This window comes from Rissa tridactyla, chromosome 3 (assembly GCF_028500815.1).
Source record: "Rissa tridactyla isolate bRisTri1 chromosome 3, bRisTri1.patW.cur.20221130, whole genome shotgun sequence".
Classification (NCBI taxonomy): domain Eukaryota; kingdom Metazoa; phylum Chordata; class Aves; order Charadriiformes; family Laridae; genus Rissa; species Rissa tridactyla.
Window position 1 is genome coordinate 116,678,508 of NC_071468.1, and position 15,417 is coordinate 116,693,924.

Consider the following 15,417-nt stretch of genomic DNA (forward strand, 5'->3'; position numbering starts at 1 on the left):
TAGGCAGCCTAGAAGAGAAGCTGAAAGGAATATACTTTGTTCTCATTCTCTGGTGATGAGAATTAGAAGTAAAGAGCTTAAATTGCAGGAAGGAACAGTTATGTCAAACAGTAGGAAAACATTTCTAATGGGATGGCAATGAACTGCAATGGCACACCCAAGGAGGCTACGACATCTCCAGTGCTGCTCTCCAGCCAGACGCACTTTGAAGGACAGGTTAGAAAAATGTCTGTGAGAGACAACACAGGCACAATTAGTGTCACCGCAAGAATAATTCAGTGCTCAGGTATGTCTCCAGCCTAACCATGTTCAGCCACCATGTCCTGTGCTGGCATCTGGCTACTCTTCCAGCTGCAGCCTCACATCAGTAACACCTTGTCCTGGCCAGTACGAACTGCCACCAGCAGGACACAGGCCAGATGTTTCTGCTTAGGGCAGGATGGTGGACAAACTGGTCTTCCCAGGCCGATGCCAGCTCTGTTCTTCTATGATTTCTCTAATTTACTACAAGAAATCTCAATCCTTTTCCTTTGTTGATTCCCCCAGTAGGGGTGAAGATCTGCACTCAATCTACTGATCATTAAATCCATGCCCCTCAATACGGTAGTGTTAGCAGCGTTCAGGCCATGTGATGGGCTGTAGGCCAAAAGTTCAGAAATGCAAGCAGCCTCTCCAAATAGCGCTGAATAAAGTGGAGATCAAGATTCCTTTACCCCGCGTTAAATATGCAGTGGCTGTTCATGACACCAGGTAGTGCAACAGGAAAGCTGTCCTGAATTAATTCCTCCTGCCTGCTATTCTCTGCCAGCTCTTTGGCAAGTCATTTCTTCTCTCCTCCGTGCTTTTGTTCCCCTTTTGCAGGATGGGATAAACAAGCTGCTTAATTGCACCAGGACACTGTGAGAACAGGGAGGATTAGATGCTACCTTTGCCCATAGAGTTTTACCTTTATCTGCTTTCAAAGGAAGCATGAGTCGAGCTCCATTCTTGGTTTCGTACTTATTTACACAGGGTTTTAGCTGAGCATGCACTTCAACACCATGTAATGCTCCTCATGTCTTATATGGAGTCTATCCTTTAACCCTGATTTGCTGCTACTGTACAACCTGGAGAACAACAATAACAGTAACACCTGCAGGTTAGAAAAATGTTTTATTGTACTGAAACATACTGTACAATGGTTACATTTAATCTGTCCCATGAACCAAAAATATCTTAATCATAGAATCACAGAATCATAGAATGGCTTGGGTTGGAAGGGACTCTCAAAGATCATCTAGTCCAACCCACCTGCAATGATATTGTCCATTGGCTTAAAAAGTTAGTACTAATAGAGATAATTTCATTATTAAAAAAATATATATAATGCTTTCTATTTATTTTTTTCTATATTAAAAAGGCAAATTTGGGGATAATGATATGGCTTAAATATATTAATATTTTCCTTCTGGGAAGCTTGTCTTCACATCTGGATAGAACATGCGCAGAATCAGTTCAGGGATCTCCTTCTCCATGACAGCAGGTTATCAACCCACATAAGAGGGAAATTCAGCACGTTCAAGCAGAGTCCCTGAGCCAGGGAAGAGGGTGGGTAGTCTGTGATACCTGTTCCCGCATATTAAAATTTCTTCTGTATATTTTCTTCCTATTTTTTTCCCTCTGGATAATCCCAAGTTTGTCCTCCCTTGTTTTAACTATTGACATAGTAATGAACAGATCACTGTTTCATCAAAAAATTCTTTTTAGCTTAGTGGAATTAACCACCATGGCTTCGAGTTCTGGCAGAAGGGAAGGAGAAAGAGAGAGTGACTCCAGAAAGCAATTCAGAGTTCCTCCATTAGGACACCTGCAGTGAATCACCTCCTGGAGAAATCTCTTTCTCTTCACTAACTACGGTGCAAGCCCAGGAAGACTTGGCTGGAAAAAAATAGCCCTTGTGAGTCTTGAGTAGGTTCACTAGAGTCCTACAGCATCCAAACCTCCTACACACTGCAACCTCCACATCTGTCTGGAGCTGCACTCTTAGCCATCTTCAGTCAGTTGCTATTCTCCGCAGGGGCCAGAGATGCATAGTGTCTAGTGTTTGCAGTCCTACACGTTCTCTCGCAAGTTGGCATTTGCGCAACAACAAAGGCAGCAGATTGTCAGGCTTCGCTGGGATTTCAGTGTTTCTCTGAACTACAGAGGAACTGTTACCTATACTTAACAGTTCCTGGTTATAAATTACTGAAAAACCAGTCAGGGAAGAAAGGGCTGCTACAAAAATGCACAGAATAAAAGGAAAATGACCTTTCCAGTGAGCTGAAATACACTGCCTAAAATGACAGGAACAGCATCCTGTCCTGCTTCAGACCTCTTCTTGGACACTACTCAAAACTGCTGTGTGCGCAACACGCTTACCATTTTCCATCAGGAATAAACTGGCTGAAACTGTACTATGTTGATACTAAAATAGTAGTAGACAATCTGTAGTGCTATGTCCTTGTCCACATTCCCTATAAAACCCTGAAAATCTAAGGCAACATTATACCACAACCGTGCTGTTTTGAAGACATCATGTTGAGCCTCTGCTAGTCAGACTTGCTGCTCACCATATGATGGTACACAAATGAGCACTGTGACAGTAAAGAGATCTGGCCAATTCTTGCTACTGTCACATGAGAAGGCATCATTACATTTTAAAAATATGTATGTTCAAAAAAGACTTGTTTCTTGGTTGTTGATAGATTCATTTTCCTGGATATACTGGAGAATGTCCACTTGATTCATTGTCTGAATCCTGTTTTCCTGTGGCTTTGCCAGTGGAGATGAATTAGTGCTCCTGGGGGCAACTGCTGGCTTCTGAGGCAACGGCGGTTTTGATGGTACCTTAGGTTTTGGTTTGGAGATTACTTTCAAGAGTTTCTCTAAATCATCTTCAACTCTGGAATGAGAAGAAAACATCAGTGACATTTTGGGAACTTCTGAACTGGTTTTTGTTTTGTAAGAAAATGCATTCCTGCAGAATAAGACTTTCTGCAGGAAAGGATCAACTTTGATGAATTTCTCTTTTAAGAAAAGCTTTCCATAACACTTTCAATGTTACCAAAATAAGAACTGTCTTTTTATAATAAATAATGCGATTTTTCAGTTCACCATGGAAGTTAATTAATTTTACAGCATGTTTTCAAATGTCTAAATTAGAAGTGATTTGCAATTATCAAATTAAAAAGACCTTGGTTTGGGAAAAAAAAAAGCTTTTGATCTGTGACAGGATGGTTTGCTTCCTCAAGGCCTCAGAAATTTTCATGGGATAGTAAAATTTTTCACATTCAGCTCTGCTTCCTCATCATCCCCATCCCCCAGGACTGAGACTGAGCCCTCCCCATGCCCAATCATGAGAAACTGGAAAATCTAACGGCTTTAAAAATATTAAATTCACATTTAAAGAATGTGAATTCTTTAAATTCCAAGAAACTGAAGGAGTTTTGCAATCTGTGAGCATATACAACAACTCTTTTTTGGTGACGATTTCACTGGGAAATAGACCCATTTCCCAGTGAAATATCCCAAAAAACCTGAAACAGTTAAGTGTTTTTTCTACCTGGACTGTTTGACCTTATCAAAAGACACAGCATGCTGTGTGTTCCCATCAAAGCTGCTAAAAGATTTTGAGAGAGCCCTTTTAACACATAGTCTTGTGACTCCAAGAGGTAGCTGGCTGTGGAAAGTGAGTATGTGAAGGAAAGGGAAGAAGGCTGTGACACATTTCTAAAAGATATAGCAGAGATGGCAAAATAAAAGTTAGCGCAGCTAGAGAAGTCTTGGCCACTGTAATTTATGCTCTGAATCAAAACAGCCTCTTGGTTTGGTCCTCGGAGCACAATGGTCAAACAAAATACCGTAAGGAGTAAACACAGTTGTTAAATTCCCAAAGGCTTGATTGATAACGAATTGTTAGCAGTCAAAACCCAACCAGCAATCCATGCAGATCATCCGCTGTGTAATGACCAGCTACAAAAGTGAAGCCCCTGATAAAATGCGTATCTCATAGATGCTTACAAAATACACAACTTCCGAACTGTAGCATAGAAAATCAAGAGAGCTAAAGCACACGTAGTGCAAACAAGAACTTTTACATGGGGGACGAGGAGCCGAAGATCAAGAGGAACAGCAGGTTTGTAATACGTAGGTATCTCTTTGCCAAACCCCGGCTCTAGTGTGATATACGTACTCTACGACCGTAGCATCTTAGGCAGTGAACTTATTTAACTGTTTAACTGTTTACAAGCACCGATATAAGAACTGCTTTTACCAAAGTTCAGTACCAACCGAATCAGCCCATTAGGCTGTAACAGTGCCAGCAGTGAAACTCTCTCTGCCTCAGCCAAAGGGCAGCCCGACAGGGAAGCTACAAATGAACGAGAAGACAAAATTAAAGTGCAGGAGTTATTCTAAAGGGACTGCAATTTTCTTTGGTGTTAAAATTCCCTTCAAATAGTTTTACTTATTTCACTCTTAGAAGACTTGTGAGGATAAGAAAGTCTGGTAAGTGATTCTTAAACAAGAAGGAAGTCGGCAGCACGTGCAGCCCATCCCTCTGTCTCTGCCACAGCATCAAGAGGTGGCACAGTCCCTCCGTCCAGGAGGATGGGCTGGATGCTCTCCGTTGGTCACAGCACCCATAACCACCTCGTGGCAAATGGCAAGGAGCAAATGGAGATGTGACTAAGGGAACAGACAACAGCTGTTTCTCTCTGGGAGGATTCTCTGAAGCTCCTCATCTGAGTCCCTGATGACTGGAAGGGGTTTGCTGGAGCAGCTCTCCGGCAGCTCCGCTCACTGGAACGGGATACCATACAGGGAGTCGAAGGAAGGTGCCTTTTTAGTCTGTTCTTCTACAAGCCCCGTAAGTAGGCAGTCCTTGGTGCACAAACAAGTCTCACCTCATTTCATGTCAGGCATTTTTTAGTCCTTCCACTCATTTGTCTTTTGTATTTCCTATCTTCCTCACTGCCAGGCAATGAGGCTGTCTTGGGGAGGGGATTATCTGGACCCCTGTGAAGCCACTGGGATAACTTCCGTTGACTAAATGGGACTGTGATTTCTCCCTTTCTCTCTTGGTTCACTGGTAGCCTTAGGAGAGATACTGTAAATGCCCCTACTACACGGCAGAACAATTGGTGGGGCCTTCTGCAGACAGGTAAAATAAAGTAGGCAGCTAAAGCAAAGCCGAGCTCTTCCGTGATTTGGGAAGTGTCTTACCCGGGTAACTGGCCAGGACCATGGGGAACATGATCAACAGAAGAATCAATGTATCTGAGACACTACTGCTCCATCCCTAGTGCACATCGTTTGAATGTTAAAACCACAGGTACTTAAAGAGCTCCAGCACCCTCAGCTAAGGATCCCACTATTATTAAGAAAAATTGCATAATTTCAAGGGTTTCTTTCTTATGCTGGCCATTATTAAAAGCTGTGAGGAACTTATGACTGCACTGTCCAGGCTGAAACAAACTACGCTCACCATGAAGTGGCCATAAAGTGAACAAGGATTAGCCTGAATTTTCTGCTGTATATGTGGTCAGATAAAGCCATTCCTGAAGTCAGATCTTCTTGCGACTCCCAAAGGGAATCTAAAAAGGATCAGTTTTAACCAAGGCTAATCTTATAAAATCAACTGCCTGAACACTAATATCTAGGAAATACCTAAACAGCCTAACTGAGGGACAGAGCTGGGCCACTGTCTCAGAGCTCTGCACCTTGAACTCTATCTTGTGGACTTTGTATTCCAACAGGCAGCTCCTGCTGTTACCTCAAATTTCATGCCCCATGTCATTCCGGAAATTATATTCTCTTTTATTTAGATAATAAGATTTCTGATATCTTTTAGTTTCCTTGATTCCTTGTGGATGACATATTCCACCTAACTTACAAAACACCTTGCCAGTGTATTTCTTCCATCTCCATAGAAGAAATTAATTTAATTTAAGCCCAGGCATTTTTGTTTGCTGCAAACTCTGATATCCAAGAGATATCACACCTGTGATCACATTGCCAAGACATGTTCTTGTTCTCTTTGCTGTGTAATAAACAAAACATGTTAGAGCTGGTATTTCTGAAGCCTAGCTTTCTTTACCTGATCTGATGCCTCCCTCCTTGGCATAAATAAATACTGAATGAGTCAGTGTCTATGTCATGAAGGTTTGGTCATAAATAACAGAAATGATAATAACCAGATGAACAATACATACATATACATACCGGTCATATACGGAGGAAGCATGATTTTGAACGAGGTGCACTGCCCAGCAGGGGCAGCAGTAAATACAGCTTATTAACCTCATCAGATGGTACAGCTTGAATTCTCTACTCCTGTGTGGCTCTATATTAACTTCTGTGCTAACCACAGCAACACAACCACTCAGCAGAGTCAGAAAATATCCCCAAAAGATGCAGCCCGGTAGGTTGTGGGGGGCTTTTGGGGGTGGTGGTGGGAGTTTTTTGGTAGTGTGCTTTTAGGCCAAAAATTCTACAGGAAATGATTTTTCAAAGTCTGGAAGCTGATCATGCAAATCTCCTTTTTTTTTTTGTCCTGGATTTTTTAAAGACCTTGGTTAGACAGAGTTCTTTTACAGAGAACACCGCAGACAGTATGTGGTCTTTGTCTCAAAACCTGCTTTTCAGTGCTGCGGTGATAGGCAAACTGTTTGATCCACTGCCATTTGATCATGTGAAACACAACTGTCTTTGGAAAACTAAAGAGGTAAAATGCAAAACGCCTCAGGCAGAGATAGAAACAAGGACTTCTATTTCTTGAGAAGCAAATTAACTGTTACAGTGCATAACTACCACCATATTTAACTCCAGGCCAGGAGGAGGAAGAAAAAAATCAAGCAACTATTCTAAAATAACAAGGAGATTAAAGGAAGAACCTTCCCACCCCCATCCCCCATCTTTTTATAGACAATCAGGCACAGAATCCATGTAATTAATCATTCTCTAATTAGTCTCTTTCTTTTTCTGTAATGGAAAAGCAGCACCACATTGTTTAAAATTTCTGCCATACTGTTGTGCTGATTCACAGACTCTATTGGTGGAAAATCTCTTTGTTTCCAGACACAGAAAGCAATCAAAACCCTTACTGAAGAAAGACTGTCACAAAACCCTATGATATGACTGCTAGCATGTGGACTTCAAGAGAGTAAACAAGTTCTCACTTGGAGACGGATGCAGCTGCCATCAGAACATCAACATTTTAGATGCCACTTCTCTGAACTCTGTCCTGTCTATCTGGACAAGATCTCTGTGACAGGAATGACTATGTGCGTGTATGGCATCTAGCATGATGGGGACAGTGACCTCTGCTTGCTGGGAATGCTCTAATGAGGAGAATCAGTAATGAAAGCAAGAGACAAAGACTCCCATAATTTGCTAAAGTATCCAAAAGGATCATGCTTGAAGATAGGTTATGCAACTCACAGCAGTTCTTGCAGAATAGACTTTTATCTTTTCCTATCTTATTATTGGTGTCTTTATTTTGCCTGGTGTTAATTCTAAGTATGAGAGATACCTTAGTGAAGCCTTGGGGAGAGGTGTAATAGCAGATATATGATTTGGGAAAAGACTTGTGCCCAAAAATAGGCAGGAGGCTTCGAAGCATCTGTTGACCATCACTTCTGCTATGGTCAGTAGAGACAGTGTGATGTCTAACAAGGCCCATGGAAATTATACAGGCTGGAGTTAACAACAGGAGTGCAAAGCACAGGGGTCTATGTAGGAGGTATCTCCCTTCCTGCTCCTGCAATCCATTACAGGTAGATTCATACTGGTACTTTAACCAGTGCCAGGAAATCTGTCTGGATGCTGGAACATGAGAGTCTGTACTCTTGAAATGCTAGAAGCAGCACTGGCACAGCTTTGGTCGAGGACAAATTAGCCCTCCTCCAAAAACTCCCAGGCACAACTCGGAGCTGGTGCAGGACAGGGACCATTCCCAGGAGGCAGCTGCGTGCAGTCACCTTGTTCTGGAGCTGGTGAGAGTCTAATAGCATGGATGCAGCCCGGTGGTGTTGTCTGGCCAAGGGCCAGAGAACAGACTCATTAGTACAGGCAAGTCCTACATGCACATGCCCACAAGAAACCCTCTGAGGAGAACAGCCTATGGGCTGGATCACTCACCCAGGAAATGAGACAATTCAATTTGCACAATCTGAACCAGAGAGCTAGTTCAATTTTTCCCCAGCCTGAAGAAGTCCAAACCTCTGTCTCCTGCTTCTCTAGAAAGTTCCCCAATCACCAGGCAAAGGCATAGTGGGAGCAGGGGAGAACAGGCAGCTTTCACCCCTCAGCTGAAGATGGCTGTCAGAAATGCAAGTAACCGGGGGCAAGACGGTTGAAATCTGGTGACTCTCAAGCCTAGCAAAAGCATCTCTTTCACGCTAGGAGAAACAAGGACTCTAGGTCACCTTTCCGCATTATTCTATACAACCCATACATGTTCCTAGGTGCGGGGCAAGAATTAATGTTTCCTGTCTGGCAAAAGCCTTTCTACTCTGTTGGCTAAGTTTATTTTGTAGCTCTTCCAGTGTTTGTAAGCAGCATCCCTATACAGCACAGGAAAAATTAAGTGAACAAAATAAATGCTTGAAAACCATCACAGAAAGTGCTCTTGGCCAGCAAAGAAACCCCACCAAAAACTGGCAGGAAAACAAAGAATTTATTTGTTTACTGAAAGCCACTGCAGCCAAATCAAGGTTCTCTCCCCACAGTCAGGTCACAACAAGCAAGGGAAACTGCCCCAGAGCGGTCAGGAAAGTTCTAACTCAGTTATTGCAGCCTCTTCTACCACCTGCCCGTCACCCAAACAACCCTCTGCCCAAAGGATCTAGATTTAAACCCTCTGGAGTTTCTCAAAGGTCTTCTCCCAACTATGGTGCTGCTCTCATATCCTCAGGACAGCAAGAAAGCATTTCTCATGATGTGGTGCTGGAGGTGGTGTCCCATATGACCCCGGGCTAGTCTGAAGGTGTAAGTGTTGCTCTCTGAATTCAGCATCTGCTAATGGCCTGCTGAATTAAGAACATACAAACTTTTTCTGCTGCAAGGGTGGCAACAGTTCCTTGGCAAACCTGAAGCTAACGAACTTGCTCAAGAAGCTGTATGGGCTGAACTGTCTTTAGAAATGGCCATTGTTAGGATGCAGTTTCACAAAAAGCTTCAGCCTCTAACAATATAATGCTCCTGAAAGCGTCATCACTTGCATCACTGATGGCACAGCTTGCAGCTGTAAATACAGATCAGACTGTAAATACAGAAAAAATTCATCTTTTAAGGGCATGGGCAGGATGACGTAGCTGTAGCACAAAGGTGCTGGACTGTCCCTTTCAACACCTGCAGTCTTAGAAAGAAGACAACAGGTCACCCACCCTAAGAAAGAAGACACCAGGTCTACCATCACAGGGCAGCAGAACTGGGATCCTGCTGCTGACACTGTTCTCGGTGCTGGAAAAAGCCAAATTTTATACTGACAGCTGCTTCCTTCCAGTTCAACTCCCTATTCATTATCAAAGGTGAAGTTAATTAAATCTCTCCTAAAAAGCTGCTCAGACAACTGCGGTAATTATTTCAGGCTAGGATGTGTGACAATTTATGTAATTCTGAGGGCTCACAGAGCTGCTGCAACATTCACAGGATCAATTCTAACATTGGTTTTCCACAAAAACCTGATCCATCACGCCAGGCAGGCACAATTTAGATTAATGAGGCAGAAGAGGTCGACTGCAGTCTTGCTGCATGAAAACTTAATTTGCACATCAGTGACCACTGGGTGTATGGAGATGAGAAAATGAGACTGCATGAGTATCCACGATGGGACAGTCTGCAGGATACTGATTTCTGCAGAAATTGACTTCTGTCTCTAGCTGAAACGGAAATCAGAAGTTTTGAGAGTGGAGATGGCTGAATGCATCCAGAAGGAATCTTTATATGGTATGACGTGACCCAGGAAAACGACACGGTAAAAGAGAAGCCTGGTCCTAAACCCAATCTCAAAGATAATTCTTTTAACGTGTGTGAAAGGGTTGATCAGCTACCCTTTCATCTCACTGCAGTTGGTCACATTGCATCTTGGAAGAGTCAAAAGGAATGCAACCCAGGACTTCTTAGAGGAGCCTGGGTTCCTCTGTATCCCTGTGGCGAAGAAATAAGCCAAAAAGACTTGGCTACCTATACCTCCCTTTCTCAAAGCACATCCCATGAAGGAAGAGTATGATGTGATCCTTTTTTCCTGAAGGCAACATGATGGGACTTGACCTTGCTGGTTCCTACCCCAGCAATTTATCTCTTTTTCACAAGTTCTGGAAGGACAGGCAGCACAGTGCTCTACAAGCATCTCACTGATGTATTAAGGCAGACCCTTGTGGTAGGAAAGAGTGCCTGTATCTACAATGCCAGTGGTTAGTGAGGTAGCTCACCTAGTTTCTCCATCACCATCACTTAATATTTGCTGGTAGGCCAAGAAATTAGTAACCAGTAAAAGGCTGGTCAATGCACAGGAAGAGGGAAGCTATTTGCTTGAATGGAGATGGTATTTTGCCATAAAAAGAAATCTTTCATTACACTTACAAAGCAGTTGGTTCTTCTCAAAGCTCAACACTTAATGTACAGTAGGTGATTATACTTAAAATAGCAATTCTCATTTCATTTGAGCAGGTATTCACAGAAAGCACAGTCTTCACTTTGCAATGAGAACATTTATCATATTCTCTTCTCCCTCGTGTTGTGACAAGCACAGCCCACGCACATTTTGCAGACTCATTTGTCTCCATAACAGTCTCTTCCTCAGGAGTTACAAGTCACTGCTGGGGATTTACTGCTGTGCTGACAGTGCTGTGGTGCTACTGCTGCTACAACCACAAAGGTACCATAAAGATCACAAAGGACTCAGTTGCTCCTGTGTTCTGCTCCAACATCATCTTTTTCCCATTTCCCCTTTGGAAGAAGAAGGTTCTGCCTTCCTCTGCCTTAGGCAGTGCTCTCACATTATCTGCCCATGATTCACTGGAAAGCACATTTTCCAGTAAGTCAGACACTTGTTGGATCTACCACATGCATGTGAGTAGACCACGTGGTACACAGAAACGTACACTACGTAAGTCAAGAGCTACTACATCTGCATTATTCAGCTAATCCATCCGCGTACAGTGAACATGTCTAGGTTTCTGGACCTTCCACAGACCTGCTCATCATAGCTCAGGGCAGTCTTAGGTCTTGACAAAATGTGTCCAGGTAAATTTTCTGTATGGTATAGCAGACCAAGATGTCTACAATTTTCCTCTAGTAGGGTACCAAGCCATAGCCCACTTAAAGGAATGGGTTGTCACAGCTCCCACTTTGATCTGAGGGCGAGAGATTTCTTCAGTGCCCTTTGAGACAGGAGAGGGACTGACATTTTCAGGGCAAAGGCAAGATTTATTCTTGGGACTCAAAATATGCTCAAGCCCCTGTGCTAGAGAGATTGCAAGGTTCAACTCACGTTGAACGTTTCCTCTCACTACAAAGGGTCACTGCATGGAAAAGAGTCTGCGGCACTGCCCCGCAAGAACACGTAACACCAGTCAGGTGGGAAGGGAAGCTGGGAGATGATTCAAACGTTGCCTCTACATTAGACTTGACAGTTCTGCTAAGGCTTCCAGCTAAACAGAAAACTAAGTGCACTGTTCATTACCACTTTAGAAAGCTCAGCTACAGGATTTCAGGTGACTGCACGGAATTTACACACAGGAGAGGTGAAACATTCTACTAGGTTAAACCAGCACTGCCTCTACCCTTCCCCCCTTTCAACAGCTTCTTCTTTACCCCCAGTCACCTTGCAATTCAGTCCACCAGCTCTGTATGTTGTGCAGATAACACTGTGAACTATGTTTATCAGGGAGATTTCAGAGGGTGTTAGGCACCTGAACAGGTCAACAAATCCCGACCTATCTGCCTATACCTCTTGTACAGCCAGGAGTTGCCTCTGGATTCCTGCAGCAACTTTCCCATTGGACTGCTGGTATGATTTTCTGCTTCGTTACATGTATTCATTTCCAGTGGGATCTTGATGACTTCTCAACTACTGAAACCACTGAGACAATTCAAGAATAAATGAAAACTATTCGAATTTAAAAGAAGTGGAATCTTTTCCCATGGGTTTCCATTACCATCTGCGTATGCCGCTAACATTGATGACCCCAAACTGATCTAAAAGCATGGTCTTTTGGTCTCAGAGCAGACTTCAGAGACATTTCTTTGCCACAGAGGAAGAGAAAACATATAATCCAAAGGATATTAACAGGACAGATGCAGAAACTCTCTCCACTAGTGGATAATAATGCAAGGACTGCATTGAAACAGGCGCTTCTAGCCATATGAACAATCCGGATCAAGCCCTATATGCTGAGATTGCTAGCAGAGGAAAAAGCACACACGAAAATATTGCAAGCACATACGTGTTTGCTCCCAATATACCACAGCACTAAATCAGGTCATGTCCTGCCTCATCAGCTTCCATAAACATCAGGTGGGCTGTCAGGATGTAATGTGAGATGGCACTCAACCCAATTTAACCTTTGTTTAAATTAATTTAGGTATTACTGCTGAGATAGCTAGCACTTTTGCATGTGTAGAAAGCAACAGCTGCAAAACTACCTGCTTCAGGAGAGATTTGAAACCACACACAGATTCTCTCTCCTGGGTTTAGTACCTGCTGTGGAAATCATACATCCTAACAGGAGCTGGCTGGCAAGAATTAGCACTGGAAGCAGGCTGGCCTCATCATTCAGATGCCAGCCTGAGATCCAGAAAGCATGAATCTGACCTTTTACTGCAACACAGATTCCCTGGTGATGCTGGTCTCTCTGGGCATTGGCTCCCTGCTTTATCTCCTGAGCATTATCAGTGCAGGGAAACTAGCCTTCTGGGAGAGATGTCATGAATAAAACACATTAAGTGATGATATGTTCCAGTGCTACACTAACAAGGGGGCAGGTAAGTGTAAAAGCAAGTACATTATTCCTTCCTGTAACTCTGAGCTCTGGCCCTCCTTTCCGTTAGATTAAAAATTAAATGCAGGGTGATTAATGAGTCCTGCACAGGATTCCTCCTGAAAGTGGGCACGGAGGTCTGTGAGCCACCAGCAGAAAATCATTCCTCTTGTGGTAACAGGCAAGAGCCCCTGATTTCAGCTCACTGAAGATTAATTCCTCTTTGTTTCTGGGCTTTGTTTCTAACTTTTCATAATGGAGGTCAGTTTTCACTCTCCATGGATTGCTTGCAGAAAGGGGAATTGCCATGTTAGAAAACAGGGACTAGACAGCATGCCTTGGGCCTTCAAGACCCTTTCTTTGGAGTCACAGTATAGTATCTTGCACCCTACTTTTCTCAAAGGGTCTTCCTAATTCTCTTTTTAATGCGTTTGATTTCTAAGCTCCACAACATATTATCTTACCTTTTATTTTTAAGTACAAGCATTGATTCACAGTTAGCATTCAGAACACTTAAGGTTTGCTCTCAAATTCATCTCTTTTGAGGTCTAAATAACTCCTCAGATCACCTTCACCCTACATGACAGATTTGAGATGTGTACCTGAGCAGTTCCTCAGTGTCCTCCTCAGGACCCGTGTTCAGCACAGACTCCTTGTTCTTACAGGCAGCTGGCAGCAGTAGTGAGTCACCCAGTCTTACCACCCCACCAAGGTCTGGATCTTCAAATAACTTCAGATCTAGAAAGGGGAACCAGAAAATGCTGTGGTTACATCATGCTACATAACACAATACCTGCATTAACACTAGCTAGTAAATCTGGCTACTGGGCTGAAAAAAAAAAGATTGTGTAGAGAATTCTTTTTTTACAAGGACTTACAATCCACAAAGTGTGATACTCTGCACTCTCAGGACTTGGTAAATCTGCTTTCTTCTTGCACTCAAAAGTAGGTCACATTACTCGTTAGTGTGGCATGAGTGACTGCAGGACAGCCAGCTCCTGCAGACCTATAATATCCAAGCCCAAAATGTCAAGAGTAAACAGCTACGGGAACTTATTTATTCTGTCCGAATGATTCTAGACGATTCCGCCTCAGCTGAAGATATGCCTTAATGTTCCCAAGTCATTATTTAGCCTGTACGCTCTGTATCACTACATTTTAAAAGCTCAGTTATACGCATGCGTTACATAAAACAGTCTGTGTATATGCACATATAGAACAGATTTACTCTCTTTAATCTTCTTCCTGGGACCAATTGATGAGAAATCTTTTTCTGGGCCAAAAAGCCCTTCATCTGGATCTACTTCCTCTTCAAAAAGGGTTAATTTGGGCTTCTCTTCCTTGGTTGGAGGAACGGATGCCTTCTTTGTTTTTTTAGTTCTAAAAACACAAGAGAGGAAAATCAGCTGCAATTCTTCATTCAATAAGAAAGATTTGTGGCTATAAAGTCGCTTAAGCTGAAAATAGATGGAGGCTGGGAAAGGATTAGAGAAAGGTGCGTTGGCATCTTTTAGTTGCTGGCATGAACAGGATATTGAGGAGGGACTGTTGGTCTGACCCACTCTACCTGTAGTCATGGTTTGTACCCTTAAGAACGATCAAGGAACCCACTGGGAACTGGAAGAGCAGGGCTAACAATGCTGTACTGTGCAAACTACCACCTGATCCCATGTGTTTTAAGCAGTTTTACTCCTCCCACGCAGAAAGCTTAAAATAAGAAGAAGACCAATTCCAGCAGCACTGTCATAGACAGAAAAGGGATGGCTTGAAAAACAAAGTGCCGGTTGGACCATCACACCGATCCCTTTGGACAGGTTTTTAAAAATCTCTTTGGCTCCATTTCCACGCCAGTGCCTGCTGCTGGTTTTGACTGCTGCATACTCCTTTCATAAAGGTGTTAGACATGCCCCTCATCCTCCCCAAAGAAGACATGATACGAAGACTACATCACCTTCAAGCTGAAGCATGTAGGGACTAGAATATACTTGGTTGGAGAGACTGCTATTTGCAGAATTTACAAATGTCACTCAGTACTTTCTAGAACCAAGGATGGGATTAACTTCCTCTAAATTTAGTCTTCTAAAAATTTGACAGTGAGACAAAGTTAATTTTTAGGCTTCTTCTCAACTCAGTGGAAAGAGACAGACATCTCCATAGGACAATTAATCCCATCTATTTTGAACACTGATATTTGAATGCAGTAAATCTCTGAAGATGTCCTCCTCTCCCCTCGGCTGGAGAAGGAAGCTAAAAACTAGTTTGGATTAGAGGCCTCATTTGCACATCGCTTAAACAAGGAGAGCTGAATCCCCTTCCAAGAATAAAGTGAAAAGCGTGTGCCTCACGCTCTCATACCCAGGAGTCACGTTCCACTAGCTGAAGCTACAAGGCAGCTCCACAGTAGGGCAGCTTG

At 43.0% G+C, this 15,417-nt stretch overlaps 1 protein-coding gene across 1 annotated transcript in view; it reads right to left on the reverse strand.

Moving 5' to 3' along the window:
• Nucleotides 1-1,135: 1,135 nt before the first annotated feature.
• Nucleotides 1,136-15,417, reverse strand: part of HS1BP3 (HCLS1 binding protein 3) — a 52,772-nt gene continuing 38,490 nt past the window's right edge. Inside the window, exons 5-7 of the mRNA XM_054195931.1 lie at nt 14,233-14,384; nt 13,607-13,742; nt 1,136-2,923 (exon numbers count right to left, since the gene is read on the reverse strand). Of these exons, the coding sequence (XP_054051906.1) occupies nt 2,695-2,923; nt 13,607-13,742; nt 14,233-14,384 (517 nt within the window). The 3' untranslated portion in view covers nt 1,136-2,694. The remainder of the gene's footprint in view (nt 2,924-13,606; nt 13,743-14,232; nt 14,385-15,417) is intronic.